The 18474-nt window shown below is 56.6% G+C and overlaps 2 protein-coding genes across 24 annotated transcripts in view; one reads left to right on the top strand and one right to left on the bottom strand.

Annotated features, from left to right (window-relative positions):
* Positions 1–11298, top strand: part of ERI3 (ERI1 exoribonuclease family member 3) — a 146535-nt gene extending 135237 nt beyond the window's left edge. For all 20 annotated transcript variants that reach the window (XM_008265370.4, XM_070078596.1, XM_070078605.1 and 17 more), the window contains one exon: positions 10761–11298. In XM_008265370.4, coding sequence (XP_008263592.1) covers positions 10761–10843 — 83 coding nt within the window. In that variant the 3' untranslated portion in view covers positions 10844–11298. The remainder of the gene's footprint in view (positions 1–10760) is intronic.
* A 199-nt stretch (positions 11299–11497) lies between these two features.
* On the bottom strand, positions 11498–16840 carry DMAP1 (DNA methyltransferase 1 associated protein 1). 4 transcript variants are annotated; one of them, XM_070078593.1, is made up of 11 exons: positions 16747–16840; positions 16416–16525; positions 15921–16012; positions 15553–15748; positions 13445–13603; positions 13169–13336; positions 12805–12990; positions 12611–12682; positions 12248–12320; positions 11832–12127; positions 11498–11612 (listed from the first exon to the last, which is right to left on the bottom strand). In XM_070078593.1, the coding sequence occupies exons 2-11, from the start codon at positions 16518–16520 to the stop codon at positions 11553–11555; spliced, it is 1407 nt and encodes a 468-aa protein (XP_069934694.1). In that variant the 5' UTR covers positions 16521–16525; positions 16747–16840; the 3' UTR covers positions 11498–11552. The 4 variants fall into 4 exon arrangements, with proteins under 4 accessions (XP_069934694.1, XP_008263586.1, XP_069934693.1 ...); XM_008265364.4 differs by having other exon boundaries at positions 13445–13606; XM_070078592.1 differs by having other exon boundaries at positions 16416–16565; positions 16747–16820.
* Positions 16841–18474: the final 1634 nt, after the last annotated feature.

Below are 18474 nucleotides of genomic sequence, written 5' to 3' on the forward strand. Positions count from 1 at the left end.
GGATTGGTTAATTCCGTGTCTTCAAGGACCCACATTTTTTCTGTTTTTCTGCTCTTGTGTCTTGGATGCAGTCTTCGCAGGCTAACTCCTCACAAGGTTGGAGGTAGCTTCTTCAGTCTCAGACATTGCGAGCAGATAAGAAAACAGCCAGCAGAATGGAATGTGAGGGACTGTGTGCCCTTGTTTTTCTTTATAAGAGTAAGGGAATTTTTCAGGACACAGAGCAGCCCCTAACTCAGTGACAGGCAAAGGGAACAGGATCACCAGCACTGGTTCCCGCCTCGGGTCACATGAGGGCCTCGTGGACTCTGCACGCATGACATGCATGGCTGTTTTGGGGATACAGTCCAAAGTGGACAAGGGAAGAAGTGATGGTGCATAGAGGGGGTGGGGCAGGTTTCCAGGGAGTGGAAGAAAAGGAGTATTGCTCGCTGAGACGAGGGATGTGTGAGCGCGAGACGTCACAGGGAGAGCAGGAGCAGGTTTGGAGGCTGAGTGTGTTGCTGGGAAGAGGGTGGAGGTCCGACAGTGGAGAGTCTGGCAGCAAGACTTCTTGGGGCAGGGCAGAGGCTGTGGCAGCTGAGTCTTTTGGGAGGAGGTGGCTGTGGCCTGGCTTGATGGCACATGCTCACAGGAAGGCGAGAAAGACGGTGGCACATGGGTGACAGGCCCTAGTCCTCTCCAGCACTGGCAGGTAGCCAAACCTCCCTGGTATCTCAGGGTCCTCATTTTGGAAGGAGTCTGTCCTGGCTGTTCAGACCATTCAGGAAGGGGATGTGGCTCTGCCGCCTTCCTGCTGGAGCTGCTGAAGGGCTCGGAAGGCTGTGCCTTCGGGAAATCCCTAGGGACAAGGTAAGGCGCAAGCTTGCTTGGGACAGGTGTGGCTGCCAGGTCTGGTGGATCTGCTCAGCTGTTCTCTGCAGCTGCCTCCCCCCATGCCTGCCCAGCCAGGTCCTGTTCACTTGGCTGTAGCCTTCCTGCTTGTACTCTGGCACTTTGAGCTGTGGTGTCCCAGAGCTTCCTGGCCCCTCTACCTGGATGGGGCTGAGCTGGGGGAGGCGGGCATCCCCATAATGGCCAGAGCAGCAGCCCTGTGACTACGGCGTATTTCACTTTTAATTCTGACATATAATGTAATGATCTTTTTTAAGGCCCGATGATATTATCTGCCTGACTAGATTATTGAGTCTTCATCATCTCCAGATAAATTTATGGCCAGGACGAGGCTCAGGATTTATCATCAGTCAATAGAGCTCGATACTCTAACAAGGCGTGTAATAAGATATACATATTTAATGATCCAAGGGGAGGAGCACTAATGGCAGCCCCGAGTCAGTGGTCCAGGGGCTGAGGCTCTGCCCCAGGGCTGCCATGGCTGTGGACATGTGTGTGCGATCTTTGCCGCGTGGTCCCCAGCTTGTCTTTCTCAGCACTGCCTCAGTCTCCTCCTCTGCAAGTCTCTGAAGGAGAGGCAGGAGGGGAAGGAAGAGGGAGCTCCAGGCCTGTAGCGGAGCTGGGGCCTGAGCCCCTTCGGTCCAAGGGACGGACACACCCCCTGAAGACTCCTCCCACTTCCAGGCCTTGGAAGGATTGGGGGTGTCCTCCGACCCTGACGCCCAGGCCCCTGAGCATTAGGGCAGGCCCACGAGGGAGGGAGTGCCGGGGCTGCGTGCCCAGGCCGCGCTGATGGTGACGGATGGTTTTTCATTATAGCCTCTCAGGTCCTGCCCGAGCCCTGTGTGGAAATTCTATTTATTCCCTAATTTGTAAAAATTCCCTCTTTATCTGATCCCAATCAGGGCGGGGTAATTGGCTCTCTGGGGCAGCGGCTGGGGTCCTTGATGAAGAGCTATGTGGATGTACCCAGCCCGGCCCCCACCCGGCCTGCCACCAGGGCCCACAATTAATAATGATTTGCAAATGGCAGACAAGCAATAACACAGAAAGATGTGGCGTCCGTGCTGCCTCTTCATTTCCTCCCCTCGCAGATACAAATGGCCACAGAACAAAAACCCAGCACTATAAATTCTGGAATTAGTTATTCACCGGGATAAATGGGGCCTGGAGCCAGCAGCCCCTCTTCCCGCCACCCTTCTTGCCTGCTTTCCCCATCCAGGTCCTGTCCCCTGGGCTGCTCCCTGAGCTGGGACCCCACTCTTCTTGTTTCTTTGGCTCCTGACGCAATTCCTTGGCTTCCTCCCACCACTCTAGCTGTCTCTTTCTGTGTCCACGGTGACCCGGCCAGCAGGTGGGACTCACCCACCCTTCACCTCCTCTCATCAACTGCCTTGGCTGTGCAGCCTGGCTTCTTTCCCAACTATGCTTAGGGGTGTGAGTGGACGGGGCGTGCCCTGCCAGGCCTGGGCATCTGGATCAGGGCTGCTCTTGGTGTCCTCTTGGCTTTTGAGACCAGTCAAGCATCTGCCTGGCCAAGTCTGAGTTGGGCTCCTGGTGGCCAGACGTGATGTAAGTGACATAAGAGGTTTACTGCTGTGCTCACTGGTCAGACAGGGACATTGGCACAGGCATTTCCGGGCACCGTGCCCTCTCGGCCAGGCGCGTCTTCCCCACCCCCACGTGGCTGTGAGCTGGCGGGTAATGGGCGTGTAATGGCCTCATTTCCATGCCCGGCCTCCAGGAGCGGCGGTAAGTGTTTGATTGCCTTAATTTCCAAACACATCATTATCCCAGCTTTACCAGCGCTTAATAAACACTTTATGAGGATTTTTTTAAAAACATCTTCGGTCCGCATACTTCTCTGAAGTGATAAACTCTAATTAAGTCTAATATTTAAAAATATGGTAATGGTGAGTTGTTTGAATAAGTGGACTGCATTTCTGTAATTTCATTATTACGTAAAACACGCTAATTATTTGGAGCGCGCTTATTACGGAGAGAGAAATCGCCTGCTAATCAAGATGAAATTGCCTTTTCCCCTTGTTGTGGAGCCACCGTCATCCTTCACCATCAGCCCTGTGGCACCACCAGGCCCCTCGGTGGGGCGGGGGGGTGGGGGGGAAGAGGGAAGGGGCGGCTATGGGGACCCTGGGTGGGGGAGGGGGAGGAGGCCTCAGAGCCAGGTCTGTGGGGAGAGAGTGTGTCTGGGAAACGGATTGGGTGGGCCCAGGGACTGTGCTGGCCATGTCTGGGTCACAAGCGGCAGTGGAGAAATGAGGATGTTACTGTTGGAATAACCACCACTACCACCACCACCATAACTGACTCAGACCCTGTTTTAAGTACTTCACAAATGAAAACTCATTTCATCTTTTTAACCACCCTTGGAGGGAAGTAGTTGCTGTAATTATCACTATTATTCCCATTCTAGAGAAGAAGAAACCAAAACACAGAGAAATTAAAGCTCAGGATTTTGCTCAAGGTCATATGGTTATTAAGTGGTGGAGTCTGGATTCGAACACGGACCTGAGGCTACTCAGGTGCCCTCTGCTGTTTCAGTCCTAAATTCACTGCCTTGGCCCCAACTTCCTTCTGGGCTACCATTTGCTGCTTCATCCTAAACTGCAGCCAGGTGTGGCTCTGGGTTGCTGGCCTCCATCGGAGGGTTGCCAGATGCAGCAAATAAAAATATGGGATGCCAGTTACAGTTAAGCTTCAGATAAACAGCAGGTCATTCCGTAGCACCAGTGTGTCCCTGCGGGGCCAGGGCTACATTTGATCTAGCCGTCCTGTCAAGCATGCCTGGGATCCACCCACTGGCACTTTGCTCCCAGGGTGTCCAGAGCAGCAGTAAGATGTGGATGCCAAACGAGGTTCTAGAACATTGGTGCACTCAGGGTTCTTGCTGCCTCATCATTAACATATACGTGGTTTCCGCTCCTTGCACTATTCTCCCCACCACCCTAAACTTCCTACCCCTTCTTTGCCTGGTCCCTATTCCGGCGGTTCTGACCCCAGTTCTTGTGCGAGTCACTAAATGTGCTACCAGACTAAGCTTTTGAAGCAGGAGTTCTGTGTAGACGCTGGTAGGCCTCAGGTTGCGTCTACACGTTCCTTTAGGCCCACTGCTTCCTGGCCGCAGGTGAGCGACTGGCCCCGCTGCTGCCCTTCTTGTTTCCTGTTCAGTTTGCCCCTGTGCTTATTTCATGTTCATTCGCTTTGCTGGCTCCAGTAGCCCCTGTGTGGGGGTCTTGTGTGTGATGCACTATCATTTCCAAAGGTTGGGGAAAGTGTGGGCTGCCGTCAGTGGTTATAGGACAGTAGGCCATCCGCTAAGGGCAGCATTAATAGAGCTTCTGTTGCTTTCCACACTCAAATTCCAAACATATTAATAAGTTAAATATAAAAATCACTGAAACTACTAGAAGAAAATGATAGGGTTAAGGATTTTGGTTTTTTTTTGTTGTTGTTTTGGTTTGGCTTTTTTGATAAACTGGACTAAGAAAGGCCTTTTTAATTTTTATGTAAAATATAGTTAATTTTTACTTTACTTGAAAGGCAGAGGGACAGACAAATATCTTCCATCTGCTGATTCACTTGCCATAGCTGGGCCAGGTTGAAGCCAGCTGAACTCTCTCCAGGTCTCCCATGTGGGTGGGAGGGGTCCAAGTACTTAGGTCATCATCCACTGCCTCCCAGAAGCAAACAGCCAGGACTCAAACCAGAGTTCAGAGAACAGGATGCCGGTGCTCGAAGAAGCAGCTTCACCCAGGGCTCCAAACACCCTGAGAGACCCGCCTTTTTTTCTTTTACTGCTATGATTTATTTATCTGTTTACTTGAGAGGCAGAGGGAGAGATGGAGAGAGGAGAGAGACATCTTGCATCCGCTGGTCTGCTCCCTCAAATGGCTACAACAGGCAGGGCTGGGCCAGGCCTAAGTCAGGAGCCAGGGGCTTCATTCTTGTCTTCCAGTAGCAGCTTAACCTGTCGCGCACCACAGCACCAACCTCTGGGAAGCCCTTCTTAAGCAAGACTTTTGTTTTGTTTTAAAGATTTATTTATTTATTTGAAAGGCAGAGTTAAAGAGAGGCAGAGGCAGAGAGAGAGAGAGGGAGAAGCTTTCCATCTGCTGGTTCACTCCCCAGGTGGCCACAATGGGCGGAGCTGTGCCGATACGAAGCCAGGTGCCCAGAGCTTCTTCCAGATCTCCACACGGATGCAGGGCCCAAGGGCTTTAGCCATTTTCCAGACTGCTTTCCCAGGCCATAGCAGAGAGCTGAATCGGAAGTGGAGCAGCTGGGACTCGAACTGGTGCCCATATGGGATGCTGGCACTGCAGGCGGTGGCTTTACCTGCTACGCCACAGTGCCGGCCCCTAAGCAACATGTTAAGCTTAGAACTCTTAGGGGCTGGCGCCACTGCTCACTTGACTAATCCTCTGCCTGCAGCGCTGGCACCCCAGGTTCTAGTCCCAGTTGCTCCTCTTCCGGTCCAGCTCTCTACTGTGGCCCTGGAAGGCAGTGGAGGATGGCCCAAGTGTTTGGGCCCTGTACCCACATGGGAGACCAGGAGGAAATGCCTGGCTCCTGGCTTTGGATCGGTGCAGTGCGCCGGCCGTAGCGGCCATTTGGGGGTTGAACCAATGGAAGGAAGACCTTTCTCTCTGTCTCTCTCTCACTGTCTAGCTCTGCCTGTCAAAAAACAAACAAACAAAAAAAGAACTCATAGGGAAGTGCCTGATAAATTTAGATGTCCCACAGTAATGTGACTGAATCCCAAAGCTAAGTTCATCTCTGCCCCAAATCTGCAGCTTCCTCTGGTATGCCTTGTCTTGGAGCCACTGAGAGCCAGCAGTCATCCTCCCCTGGCCCTACCAACTCCCTCATTAAGGCTTTCTCTGTGATGTCCTAGAAACTCCTCAATCCACGTCACATCTTCCCCTGACCTAGCTGTGGCCAACCTTCCTGGCCTGAATCCACAGTACAGTCTGCAGATTGATCTCTGTGCCTTTCAGGTTAACCCCTCTGGTCCTTTCTTCCCATTCTGGGATGAGAATTCTAAAACATAGTTCTGGGGGTGGGTGCTGCGGCATAGCTGTTAAGCCACTGCTTGAGACACCCACACCGCATCGCATGGCACCTGAGTTTGAGTGCTGCCTCCACTTCCCATCCAGCTTCCTGCCAATAGCATCCTGGGAGGCAGCAGGTTATGGCTCTAGTACTTGGGTCCCTACTGCCCACATAGGAGACCCAGGTGGAGTTCCTGGCTCCTAGTTTATGCCTGGCCAGCCCTTGCTATTGTGATCATTTGGGAAGTAAACCAGCAGATAGAAGATCTCTCTCCATCTCTCTCTCTCTCTCTGTCTCTGTCTCTGTCTCTCTCTCTGTGTGTGTGTGTGTGTGTGTGTGTCACTGTGCCTTTCAAGTAAAATGAAAAACAACAGCATAAATCTGGTCTTGTCACCCCCCTCCCTAAACATGTTTGTGTCTTCCCATCACACCCAGAATGATGGACTCCTGAGCTCCCTGGCTTAGCATCCACGTCCCTCTGGTCAGTCACTGATGACTTTGCCAGCTTCATCTCTTACCACTCCTTGTGTCCTTTCCTCCTCCCCTCCACCCCGCTGCTAAACTTATTTTGGGGGGACACTCTGCCTTTCACCTCCAGAAATGTGCATACGCTCTTCATCAGGCTGAGGACACCTCCTCATTCCAACCCCAGCTTGCCAGGCCAGCCCTCCCCACACCCCCTAAACCTTCTGCTTAACTTCCCTCCTGCAGGAGTCCATTCCTGGTCAGTTAGGTGACTTCCCTGTGCCGCCGCCTCCTACAGCACTGAGCCTTTACAGAGCCGGCTCTGCGCTCCTCGAGGCAGGGAGCCAGAGTCTTGCAGTCTCGGAACCAGTGTGGCACACAGAAGGCGTCAGCACATATTTGCCAAGCCAGTGAGTGCCTAAGTGAATGGCTCTCCATGGGTTGCTAGGGCCCCTTCCCTCCTGAAGGTCTCCTTGGCCCGGGCCCTGCTTTCTGTCCTCTGCTGTACAGTTCCCAGACAAGTGCAGCCAGCCGGAGCACGGTAGCCTCAGGCGGTTTACCCTGGGGAGCTCTCTGCATGATCTGAGCCACCCCTCCACTAGAGGCACCTTTGCCAAGCAGGTACTTGACCACCTCGGGGCCCAGTCGGCAAGCTTACCCTCCCTCGGTAGGTGCTCGCCCAGCAGTCTCCCCTCGGAGGGATTTAGGCACCTGCATCTCTCCCATTATGGTGCTGGCGATCTAAAAATATGTCCAACATTAATATATTAATACTCCAGAAAGAGAGGGTCATCTTGTCACATGTTGATGCCCCCCTCCCCACCCTGGAGCCTAAAAACCGGTTAAGCTTCTAGAATTTGAAGGTGAGGAAGTCCTACTTTTGGTGGCTTCCATGTGAGCTTAAGGCTGTCCCCTGCAGCTGCCCCTCAAGCCCAAGGCGAGGATGCCAACCCAGGTGGCCCCAGAGCTTCAAGCAAAGTTCTCTCAGAGGGGCTGTGCTGTCACCACACTTAACCCTGCCTGCTCTGCCTGTCTCGAAACTTGTGGTCTATTAAAAGTCTCAAATCTGTGGTGCTGCTTCTGCCCAGTTTTCTCGTTTTCTGACTGTGCTGTTGGCTTTTTTAATGGATTGGTTAAGGGTCAAGGACTTGGAGAGAAGCCCATAAATGCTGTCCCACAGACCCACTAAGAAAACTGGAACAAACTTCCTCCTCCCTCTGGGTCATTATTTATCGTAGTGGCCCAGTGGCAACAAGTCCAAATCTCAGAGCCCCAGTAACCAGGCTTAGTGGTCAGTTTGTGGAGTGGCTGATAGTAGGTCTCATCAAATATGCTGGCTGCCTGTCATCTGGGCCACTATGCAGTATGCATGCTGCCTCATTGGGTCATCCAGGAAACTGACATCCAGGCCTTATTTTCTAGAAGATAAGAAATATTCCTAGCATGCAGGGGTGCGGCAGGTGTATGTGTGTGTGTGTGTGTGTGCGAGAGTGAGAAGGCACGCACGTGCTACCTTGTTGAATGCTTGCAGTACGGGCAAGGCCATTCCCAGGGGAGGAACCTGACACTTAGAGAACTGAGCACTCACCACACGTCATGCAGCAGTGAAGGAGGTTAAGGCAGGAACCAGGCCTGCCTGACTCCCAGATGCCCTGTGTCTTTCTCAGGAACTGATTCCTTCAGATTGGAGCACAGGGGTTGGGTGAGACCAGGGATAGCAGGGATCTGATTTTTTTTGCAGAGCCTTTGTCATGGTAAAGAGAATAGACTGAACCAGGGCAAGAGCCACAGGCGGAGTTAAAGAGGACATGTGTGATTGGATTGTGGAAAAAAAGATCACTGGCTACAAGAGAATGGATTAGAGGACAGAGGACTGGCTGAGCAGTAACACAGATGGTGGCGTCTGGATTGGGCAGCTGGCACTGGGATGAAGGGAAGTAGATGATTAGGCAGGGAATCAGATGAAATCTGCAGTTCACACTTGATCAGATGTGGGGAGTGAGGAGAGAGCACTCAGAGGCCTCGTTCTTGGGCACTAAGGGCAGGTGGGGCTGCCACTCACAGGGACGGGGAACGCAGGGTCACAGCAGACATGCCCATCAGGGATGTTCTGTGTTTTACGTCCGTACAAAGAGCTGTTTGGGAGGCCTCTGCATGTGATCCAGCACCCAGGAGAGTGGTCCAGGCTGGAGATGATCTCAGGGGTATCCATGCTCATGCTCTTTGATGAGGTCGTCCAGTGGGGAAGAGTTCAAGGACAGAGACTGGGGCGTGTGGGCCCCTCCCAGCACAGGGCCAGATGCTGGTAGATCACTGCTTGCCCACTGGATGGCCTGGGGGTCGGGGCTGGGACATTCACTTGGGCCAGGAGAGGCAGATTGAGCGATTTGTCCAGCAATGAATGAAGGAGGAGCCAGATGAAGTCAATAGAAAACTAATTTTCTTTTCTGCTGGAAGAAATGAGGTGTGTGGCCGCTGGGTAATTGCAGATAACGAGGAGACTTATTCTTAATATGCACAGCGGCCATGGTCTCCAGAGTGCAGGAGACAGGCAGGCTTGGAGGTGTCCTGCCATAGCCAGGCGTCTTTGGTAAGAAAATCGCAGTATCACAGTCCCTCCACTGGGGCCACCACAGCCTCTGGGCCCTGCCACAGCCCCCTCCCCCTCCCGTCCCATTCTCCTTCTTGTCAACTGCCTAGCTCCTCCTGCCACACCCCCTCCCTCCTCCACCCCCTGCCCGCACAGCATAGGCATACACACTAAGAGAGACAAATGATGGGGCCTCAGCTGAGCGGGGTGCGTGTCCGGCCCATAAACCACGAGGATGGGTCACGTCTGGAGTTGCCATGGCCGCCACTACCCACCCATCTGTCTTCCCACCATTCTGCCTCAGACCGGGCCTCCTGAGTCTCTAGGGGAACAAGGTGTCACCTCTCCATGTGCTACATCCACTTCAGGCACATGCATGTTGAGCTCTGCAAGACAGGACCTCATCTGACTTGTCTGCCCTTAGCAGGATCTGCAGAGCTGGAGTCTGGCTAGTGAGATGGGTCCTGGGCTAACCAGAGCCCTGCCCCCACCGCACCCTCCCAGCTCCCCCAGCTCTCTGCTAGCTTAGGAGGGCCCCTTTCCTGGCCTAAGGTCCTGGCAAGGGCTGGCCTGAGGGGCTCAGTGGAAGGACTTGGTTCTTCACAGATGCAGAGGCCTCCCGACCCCACCTTGACCTTACCACCCCCAACACACACTTGATGATGACATCAATGTACAATATTTCTGCAATCACAGCATCGATCCCATGAAGGCTGGTGGCGGCTGAGGCCTGGTTATGGCCCAGGAGCACCGAAGGGAGGTGGGAGAGCAGGTGAGGGAATGGCAAGTCGGTGGCTGTTCTGTGCAGCTGAACCGAAAATGAAAAGCCCAGGCACTCAGGCGGTTTCTGTCCTGGTGGGACAAGCTCTGGGCAGCTGCACTTCCTAATGGTGGTGGATGGAGGCCTGGCTCCCGAGTGCCTGCTCTTTCCTGGACAGTTCAGAGCAATTTTCACAGGGACCCGTACAGAAGAAACTGCGCGTGGTAGGCTCTTGTGTACACAGACATTTCATGTGAGGTATGGGCACAGTCAAGCCCAAAAGGTGGCCAGCACCTAGCTTTGCACTGGGACTGAAGCAGGGCAGGGGCTCATGGCTCAAGCTGGGAGGGGCCGTGAATCTATACCCTCCCCAGCACAGCACCGGCACCCACGCGAGTTGCTGTTGGAGCACACAAGCCTGGGCCAAGGCCCCAGCAGTGCCGAGCCTGGTGCCTTGTCACCAGTGATTACGGCCTGGACCACATCTCCCACACGCACGCAAGTGCCGGCAAAGTCACCCTGGCCGTGGGCGTGATGAATGGCCGCACAGTAATGAAATGGAGACATCAAGGCGGGTGGCGGGAAGACGGAGTGTGGCGGACGGGCCGTCCCCACGCGGCGGCAACAAGAAGGATCGCCCAGCGGCCGGGGGCCGTCAAGGGAGAAATTACACATTTACTCGGCCTTTTTCTTACTGCGACGGCGCCCATACATCACCACTGGGGCTGGGCCGGGACACGCCGGCCAATTTCCAGCATGAATTATGGGGCTGAGAAGCATCAAGACCAGGCTTACTGCCGGCCCAGCAGCACCCATCCCAACCTGAAGCTGGAGATGCTGCCACCAGGGGGCAGACCCTCTGTTGAGCCTGTGGCTCCAGAACCTGCCCCAGCTTCCCACTCCGCTTGTAAAAGGACCTAAGGGCGGAGGGGAAGGATCCGGAGCCCACCTAAAGGTCTTCTCTCTCTCTCTTTCCAGATGACTGCAAGAACATCGCCAACATCATGAAGACGCTCGCCTATCGAGGCTTCATCTTCAAGCAGACGTCGAAGCCGTTCTGATTGGTCGAGGACGGGATGGGGCAGGACAGGGTAGCTGCTTGGCCCAGCCCAAAATCCTCCTCTCCCTGTCCAGAGGGGCGAAGGGAGAGTGGCCCAGCTCTGCGTCCAGAGTGTCCCCCAGCTGCCCTGTGGGCCTGTGCCCAGGGCAAGGGCTTGGCCACTTGGCCCCTCCGGAGCAGACACTTTGTGCCCCCCCCACTCCCACCCCACCCCTCAACCTCAGCCCAGTTATCAGCCCCTCCCATTGTGGACCTGGGCTCGGGGGACCCAGGCCATCACTGCCTCCTCCCTAGTACACAGGCTTCTGCGGGGGCCCCCAGGGTCCCCTGTGCCCCCTCCCATCCATAGTGCATGGTGTGTGGTGCCCCCAGGGCTCCAGGACAGATCAGGCCCTACCTTGTGTCTACCCCCGTCCCCGCTGTGAACGTGCCACTGAATAAAGTCGGGGAAACGAGGCCTTGGGTATGTGTGCGAAGCCGTCCTGAGTGTGAAACAAGTGTCCCAAGGTACAGGAGTTCGGCAGAAATTGGTGGCGAGCTGTTAGTGGTCAGAAGGCTGCTGAGGCAGGCCCCGACCAGCACCCTGGTGGAGCGGCTGTGGGACCCTCCTGGCCGGGTCCTCGGGAGTGGTGAAAAGGAAAAGGCGGCAGCCCGGTCCCACTCAGCATCTCTATTTACACGACAGCAGCACCCACACCCCGTGCGGCCTCTCAGGGCTTCTTGGCTTTCTTCACAGAAGATGAGCTGGAGGCTGATTCCCGTCGCTTCCTCTGGGGAAACACAAGGTGCTGAAGTCAGTGGCCCCCAAGGCCTGGCTCTGGCTGGGTGTGCACACCTCATGCTCTCAAGACACACTGGGTCTACACACACCTGGTCTACCCACTCCTGCCCTGAGTCCCAGGCCCTCGTGGAGGCGGCACATGTACATGTGTGTGCTCTGCTCACTTGCAGGGCCAGGGCACAGTCTGCTAGCCCGCACAGTCTCTTACCGAATTGGGCGTGAGAGGTGCGCCCACCACATCAATGATGGTGTCCTTGGTGGGGTCGGGGCCAAGTCCGGGTTCAGACACTGCGGACTCGGTAGAGACTGGGGCTGGGCCTGATGCTGGCACGGTGGGGCCCCCCAGCACACCAGCGCGGGCCAGCGCCTCGTGCCGGTGCCGCAGCATCTGGAGCTCGTACTCGCAGTTGGCACAGGCCTGCTTGAGCTCGTAGAGCAGCACCAGGTCGCTCCGCAGCTCATTGAACATGTGCACCAGCTCCTCTGTGGGTGTCGGGCTCAGCTCTGCCGGGGGGGTGGGGTGGGGTGGGGTGGGGTGTGTGTGTGCAAATCCAGCTACAGGCACTGCCCTCTGCCTGCCCGCCCCTGGGAAGGCACATCCTGTGGGCCCAGCCCCCAACTCACCCACACCAAGCTCCAGCAGCATCTGTTCCAGGGCCTTGATCTTCTTCTGTCCCACAGAGCTTGGCAGCTTCATCTGCAACGACCCAGGAAGCTAGGCCCTTTCCCTCCATTGGAGGCTCAGGGGGAAGGGGACTAAAAGCAGCGAGGGTGGGGAAGATGTGGGAGAGAAGGCAACCGCAGGGAGCCACGGGCCAGAAAAGGAAACAGAAGTAGAATACAGTACACATGGGGACCACCGCCACCTGAGGTCCTGGTGGGCCACCTGTCTGTGGCCACCCCTTCTTGCTCTAGCCCCACCTGCTGCAGCCGGCTGGAGCCCGGAGGAGTGCGCCCAGCGGCAGCCTGCAGGAGGGAGTGACGTACCCGCTGGCTCCGCAGCGTGACACCTGCCGACTTGAAGTCTGGAAACTTGATGCCTGCAGTCTCAGGAACAGCCTGGGGAAGGAGTCACGGACAACGGGGTGACGTGGGGGTGGGCCCAGCATCCATGCCGGGACCCTGCCAGCTCTAGGGGAGCACCCCACCCCGACCCGGAGCCGCGCTCTCAGCCTCCGCACCGGCTTCTCGGCCTCTTTCTTCTGCGGTAGCTTCTTCTTGGGGGCCTTGCGCTCCGTGCGCCGCTGCTCCGCGGTCGTGTCCGCCGCCGTGATCAGCTTCTGCAGGTCCTGGCTGCGTTTCTCCCGCTCCTTCTTCCGGGCCTCGATCTTGCGCAGCTCCTGCAGCAGGTACTCCTCCTCTGCCACCTGGGCAAGGGAGCGATGCTGAGCCACCCGAGGGCGCGTGCCGGAGGAAGGGGAGACGGGCGAAGGCAGCCCGGGCGTCCATGAGGGAATCCGAGGAGGAAGGGCGCGTGGGGGAGAGCGTGGGCAGTGACCACGGCTGGGAACCAGTGAGGGCGACGGGGCTGAGCTTGGGGCTGACCTGCTCTGGGGTCCGGTTGTAGAGACGCTCCAGCTGTTCCTTCCGCCTCCGCTCGTGCCCAGCATCAAACACTGGTATCTTGAGGTCTGTGCCTGGCACGGCCCGCACATTGGCAAGCTTGGCACAGATGTGGTAGTACCGCTCCTTCAGGTCCTCCACAGAGCGCTTCTGAGGGTCGGCAATGACAAGGGAGTGACCACTCAGGGACTGGCCTGAAGGCAGGGTGTGCCGGGCCCAGGGGCTGGGCACATGTGCAGATGTATGACGCCGGCTCACCTTGAACTGCTGGTGGTCGTAGCGGTCATGGATAACCACAAACCGCAGGTCAAAGCGGCGGCTGAGGTCAAAGAGGTGATCGGTTTCTGCCTTCGTCCAAGCGTCATCGTGGAGATAGAGCTGGTACTCCTGCTCCGAGTACACGGGCACCTGCACCGTCTGCTGGCACCGAGGGACACAGTGGGGATGTTCACACCACTGGTGAATCTGGTGGGCCCAGCCCCCTGTGACCACAGTCTCTGGGCCAGAAAAAAGGAAATCCTCTGCCCGTGCCCCTGCAGAGGGCAGCCTGGGGTGAGAAAAAACCTGTCTGCTTAACTGGAGGCCCTGGCGGCTCTGGGACTGCAGCTGGCCCCTGACTGACTCCAGGAGCAACTTCACTACACCTTCAGCTTCGGCGCCCGGTAACAAGACACACGCTCCTAACCCCCACGGTCTAGGTGAGGGGCCCACATGTAAGCACTTCTGTGGAGTCCAAAGGTCAAATCGAGTCTGGCAGATGGCTAAGTACCTGGAGAAAGGCCCAGGAGCCCCGAAGTCCATGCAACTCTTGCCTGAAGCACTACTGCCACCCAGTGGTGACAGTGGGGATTGCAGCTCCCTCCACACACCTAGGTCAGGAACCTAGCGGTGGACAGGAACTAGTCCCAAACTCTTCCCCCCTCAGTCCCCAACCCCTCAAAGACAGTCCGAGGCCCAAGGAAAGGATCAGTGCTCTACTGGAGCAGGAGAGTTTTATTTTCTGTCTGAGACCACAGCTGCCTCCTGGACATCATGGTGTCCACACACCTCAACCTTAACATGCTCAGTACTGAACTCATCGCTCGCCCTCGCACTCCTGTCTCCTCCAATCCAGAAGCCAGTCGGTGTCCATCACCAGCCCAGAGGCCCCTGTCAGAAACAGGAGACATCTGCAACTCCTACCTTCCTCTGGACTCCTCCCCTTCACCAAGTCTGTGGCTTCACCTACAAACCTGCCACAGCCCAGTCTGGATGCCACTATCACCTGCCTGGACTAGAGACACAGCCTGCCCCGGTCTCTGCCTCCACGCAGCCCTCCAGGCAAGGCTGGATCTGAACATCGCTACTAGAAGGGCAGCCCGCAGGGCAGGGCCGTGTGCAAACTCTCCACTGGTCTGGGTAAGCATGGGACCTGCAGGCTGAGCCGACCGTGAAGAAACGTGGGCTCGTGTGGTCTTTTCCTATAACCTTCCTGGGCTTATCAGTCTCTGAGGGACTGGAGACACCAAGAACATCCTTCACTCAATCTGTTCTAGAGGACGCCTCTGATCACGTCACCCGGTCATCTTGTGTTAGGCCCCTCGAAGGCTCCGGCCTCCGAGATGGAGTGCCTCTAGACAGTTCACGAGCACCCCACAGCCAGGGCTGCCCACTTCTGGTCCACTTCTGTTCTGCCTTTAAGCTCAGCAACTGCAGGCACCTAGCAGCGAAAATCCACCGCGTCGGCTGACGAACACACGGGCGAGGGAGCTGGCCTCCGCAGCCACTACCCCTCACGGACCCTAAGTTCCGGCCAAATGACTAGCAGTTTCTGGAACATACCAGGCTCTCGCCCTCGGCCTGTTCTTCCACGTGGACATCTACCTAGATGATACTCTCGTCCTCCTGACTGCTTTCAGGCATCCACTCCTCTGGGGACTCCCCCCATTCATTTCAATTCATTTAGTATTTTTAAAAAACAGGAAGGGAGGAGCCAGTCCCACACATATGGAACTCATAGTCAACTAAGGAAGACACTCATTCATTCATTCATTCAAAAAATATGGATCGTGGGCCCGTACCCCTCTGCGGGGGGAAGTACTGAGTTAGGCAGGGTCTTACAGTTGGATGAGAGAGGTACTCCTAGGGTGGCACAAGCGCCTCCTGATCTAGCCCGGGGACAGCGGCGCTCAGAGAAAAGGCAAACGGGTCCAGCTTGGCCGGAAAGACCCCCCGAGGCCCACTCTGCGTGTATGTGCCCCCAGGACAGAACTGACAGCCCTGGTGGGCCCTACGCCTGCCTCTGACCAGCCCTAGCAGACTGAAGGGCTCAGAGAGTGGTTCACAAAGGACGGCGTCGCCGGCCTGCCCCTGCGCTGCAAGCTCACCTTATTGAACCTGGCGAAAGGGTAGTCTTTGCCCTCCTCTGCTGCGCGTCTCCAGTGGAAAAACATGGCTCCGTCCTTCCGGGCCGGGTTGGTAAACGGCATCCACTTCCAAGGCCTCACCTTCTTGGAGCCCAGCTTGGCCTTCACCGTGCGGTAGCCCTGGCCGGTGTCGCTGGGCAGCAGGGGCGGGGCATCCCTGGCAGTGGGGTGTAAGGAAAAGGCAGGCTGGAATCCCAAGGTGTGGACAGGGCGCGGGTCTACCCCGGAGAGGGGGAGTGCCGTCCAGGAGCGGGAGCCGCGAGACCTCCTCGGCCGGGAGGGGCGGCGCGCAGGGGGCAGGGGGTGGGCGCCGGGGCTCCGATACTTGCTTCTTGTCGGAGTAGAGCAGGGCGTAGACCTCCCGGTGCATGCCCTCGGGCCTCTTGAAGGTCAGCGTTTCGGAGGACTTCTTGGACTTTTTCTGGAGACCAGAGGAGAGGAACCGGTTAGACCCCCCCCCCCCCGAAAACTCTTCCACCCGGCTCACCCCCCCCAACAATCCGGCACCTACAGCAGGCACGACTGCAGTGAAACGCCACCGAGGGACACAAACCCTCACAGGGGGACCCCCGGCCCGAGCACCTGGGCGCAGGGGACACGCCCTCCCCCAGGTGCTGGATTCCCACTGCCAGCATCTCACCGCCGTCACACTTCATTCTCATCTCTGGGAGGCGTCCTGCCGTGTTGGGCGCCGCCGCCTCCCACCTCCACTCCATCCCGCCCGCGGTGACACGCGTTCTCGGCTCCCCTGGCACCTCCCACCTCCCTCGTCTCTCGCCGTCCGCACCCCTCCCCACCTCCCTTCCCCGGAGCCCCCAAGCTACCTTGTCCGGGTTGATGATGTCTTTCTTGCTGATGGTCCCGGAGGCGGCATCTCCTTCCGGACCCCCGAGTTCTAGAATGTCCCGTACATCTGCGCCCGTAGCCATCGCGCCTAAGAGATGGGGGAGCGCCCCGAGGTCAAGGGTCAGCGCCTGGGAGGGGACCAGGCTCAGGTCAGGGGGGCGGGGCCACTCCAGACACAAGCGGAGGCGGGGCGAAGAGGCGGGCCGCGAGGACGGTGGCGGTCCAGGTCAGGTCCGGGTCCTGCCTGTGGGCTGCCGCCTGCGTGTTCCTAACGGCCCCATCAGCCTCCTCGCCCCGGAGCCTCCGCACCTGCAACCCCCTCAGCTGCGGCCGCCGCCGCCGCTCCCCTATCCTCGGAAAGCCGCTGTCAGAAACTTCCGGTCGTGCTCACTAGAAAGGCGGCCGACAGAAACGCTTCCGGTCTGTGCTTCAAGGAAATGGAGCCGACTGGCAACCCAGTGCGAACGCTCCTGGCCGCGCCGAGCCGCGGACGGTGCTGTGCTGCCGAGAGCTCGCGCGTGGTGGTGCCGCCGCCAGTTTTCTGGTATTGGGCAATGGAAAGAGAGCCCAGAGCTTTATGGCACTGGGAAGTCACTTAGTTTGTCTACACGGGTTTCCTCGTTGGCGAAGTGGAAGTTGTGATGATACCTGCTTAAATGAAATAACAATCCGTGTAAAACATGAGCACAATGCCTGGAACTTCTAATTATTTTTATTAAATGAAATACATTTATCGCCCCTGTTCATTAAGTGCCACTCCACTACGTTCCAGGCCCTGTGCTAAGCTTGGGCGGGGAAGAGAGACACTAGACAGGGCGGAGCTCGCCCGGCCGCTGGGGTCGTCCGAGCCTCAGGGAGGTGTCCGCAAGGGTTGGGAGGGCGGGCGAGCTCTCTCTGCTTTGCAAACTGAAACAGTTAAAGATTTTCTTCCCAAGAATGACTCAAGGTAAAAGAAAAAAGCAACTGGCCGTGCCAAGTGCCGGTGAGGAGGTGGAGTCGCAGAACTGGTGCAGGCGGACAGCAGCCGCGCCAGGCGTCGGGAGTGCCTGGGTGCACTCCTGGCCCCAGCGTCCAGCTAGTGCCCACGCTGGGGTGCAGGCGTGTCCGTGGTGGATCGCCCACTGGGAGACCCTGGACTGAGTTCCTGACTGCTTGTCTGGTCCCAGCCCAGTCCCAGCTGTTCCGGGCGTTTGCCGGGGGAACCAGCAGATGGAAGCACTCTCTGGGTCTCTCCATCCCTCTGGCTTGCTCGCTCGCTCTTTTTGCTTTTCAAATCATGTTTTAGAAGAAAAAAAATCGCAGCCACATAGGAACATCATTTGACACGAAAGTTAAACATGTATACACCTGACGTCACAGCAATTATACTCCTGGGAATATTCCCAAAAGTAATACTTTTTAAAGATTTTTTTTAAAAAAGTTTATTTGAAAGGCAGAGTTAGAGAGAAAAAGGTCTTCCATCCACAGATTCACTCCCCAAATGGCTGCAACAGCAGGAGCTGAGCCAATAAGAAGCCACGAGCCAGGAGCTTCTTACAGGTCTCCCACACTGGTGCAGGGGCCCAAAGACTTGGGCCATCTTCTACTACTTTCTCAGGCTGTAAGCAGAGAGCTGGATCGGAAGTAGAGCAGCCAGGACTCAGATCAGCGTCCATATGGGATGCCGGCACTGCAGGCGGCGGCTTTACCTGCTACACCACAGCGCCAAACACAAGAAATAATTTTTTAAAGATTTATTTATTTATATGAAAGTCAGAGTTACACAGAGAAGGAGAGGCGGAGAGAGAGACAGAGAGAGGTCTTCCATCCGTTAGTTCATTCCCCAACTGACCACAACAGCCAAAGCTGCACCGGTCTGAAGCCAGGAGCCAGGAGCTTCTTCCGGGTCTCCCACGCAGGTGCAGGGGCCCAAGGACTTGGGCCATCTTCCACTGCTTTTCCAGGCCACAGCATAGAGCTGGATCAGAAGTGGAGCAGCCGGGACTCGAACTGGCGCTCATATGGGATGCCGGCACTTCAGCCGGTGGCTTTACCTGC

The sequence above is a fragment of the Oryctolagus cuniculus genome, chromosome 7 (genome assembly GCF_964237555.1).
Source record: "Oryctolagus cuniculus chromosome 7, mOryCun1.1, whole genome shotgun sequence".
Taxonomy (NCBI): domain Eukaryota; kingdom Metazoa; phylum Chordata; class Mammalia; order Lagomorpha; family Leporidae; genus Oryctolagus; species Oryctolagus cuniculus.

What these genes read in the sequence shown, in the direction of transcription:
- DMAP1 (XM_008265364.4), bottom strand. Translation starts at nt 16,520, where the DNA reads ATGGCTACGGGCGCAGATGTACGGGACATTCTAGAACTCGGGGGTCCG. An exon ending in ACGACCACCAGCAGTTCAAG is followed by an intron (nt 13,337 to 13,444) that starts GTGAGCCGGCGT and finishes GCCGACCCTCAG; the next exon opens with AAGCGCTCTGTGGAGGACCT. An exon ending in CACCTCTCACGCCCAATTCG is followed by an intron (nt 11,613 to 11,831) that starts GTAAGAGACTGT and finishes GTGTTTCCCCAG; the next exon opens with AGGAAGCGACGGGAATCAGC.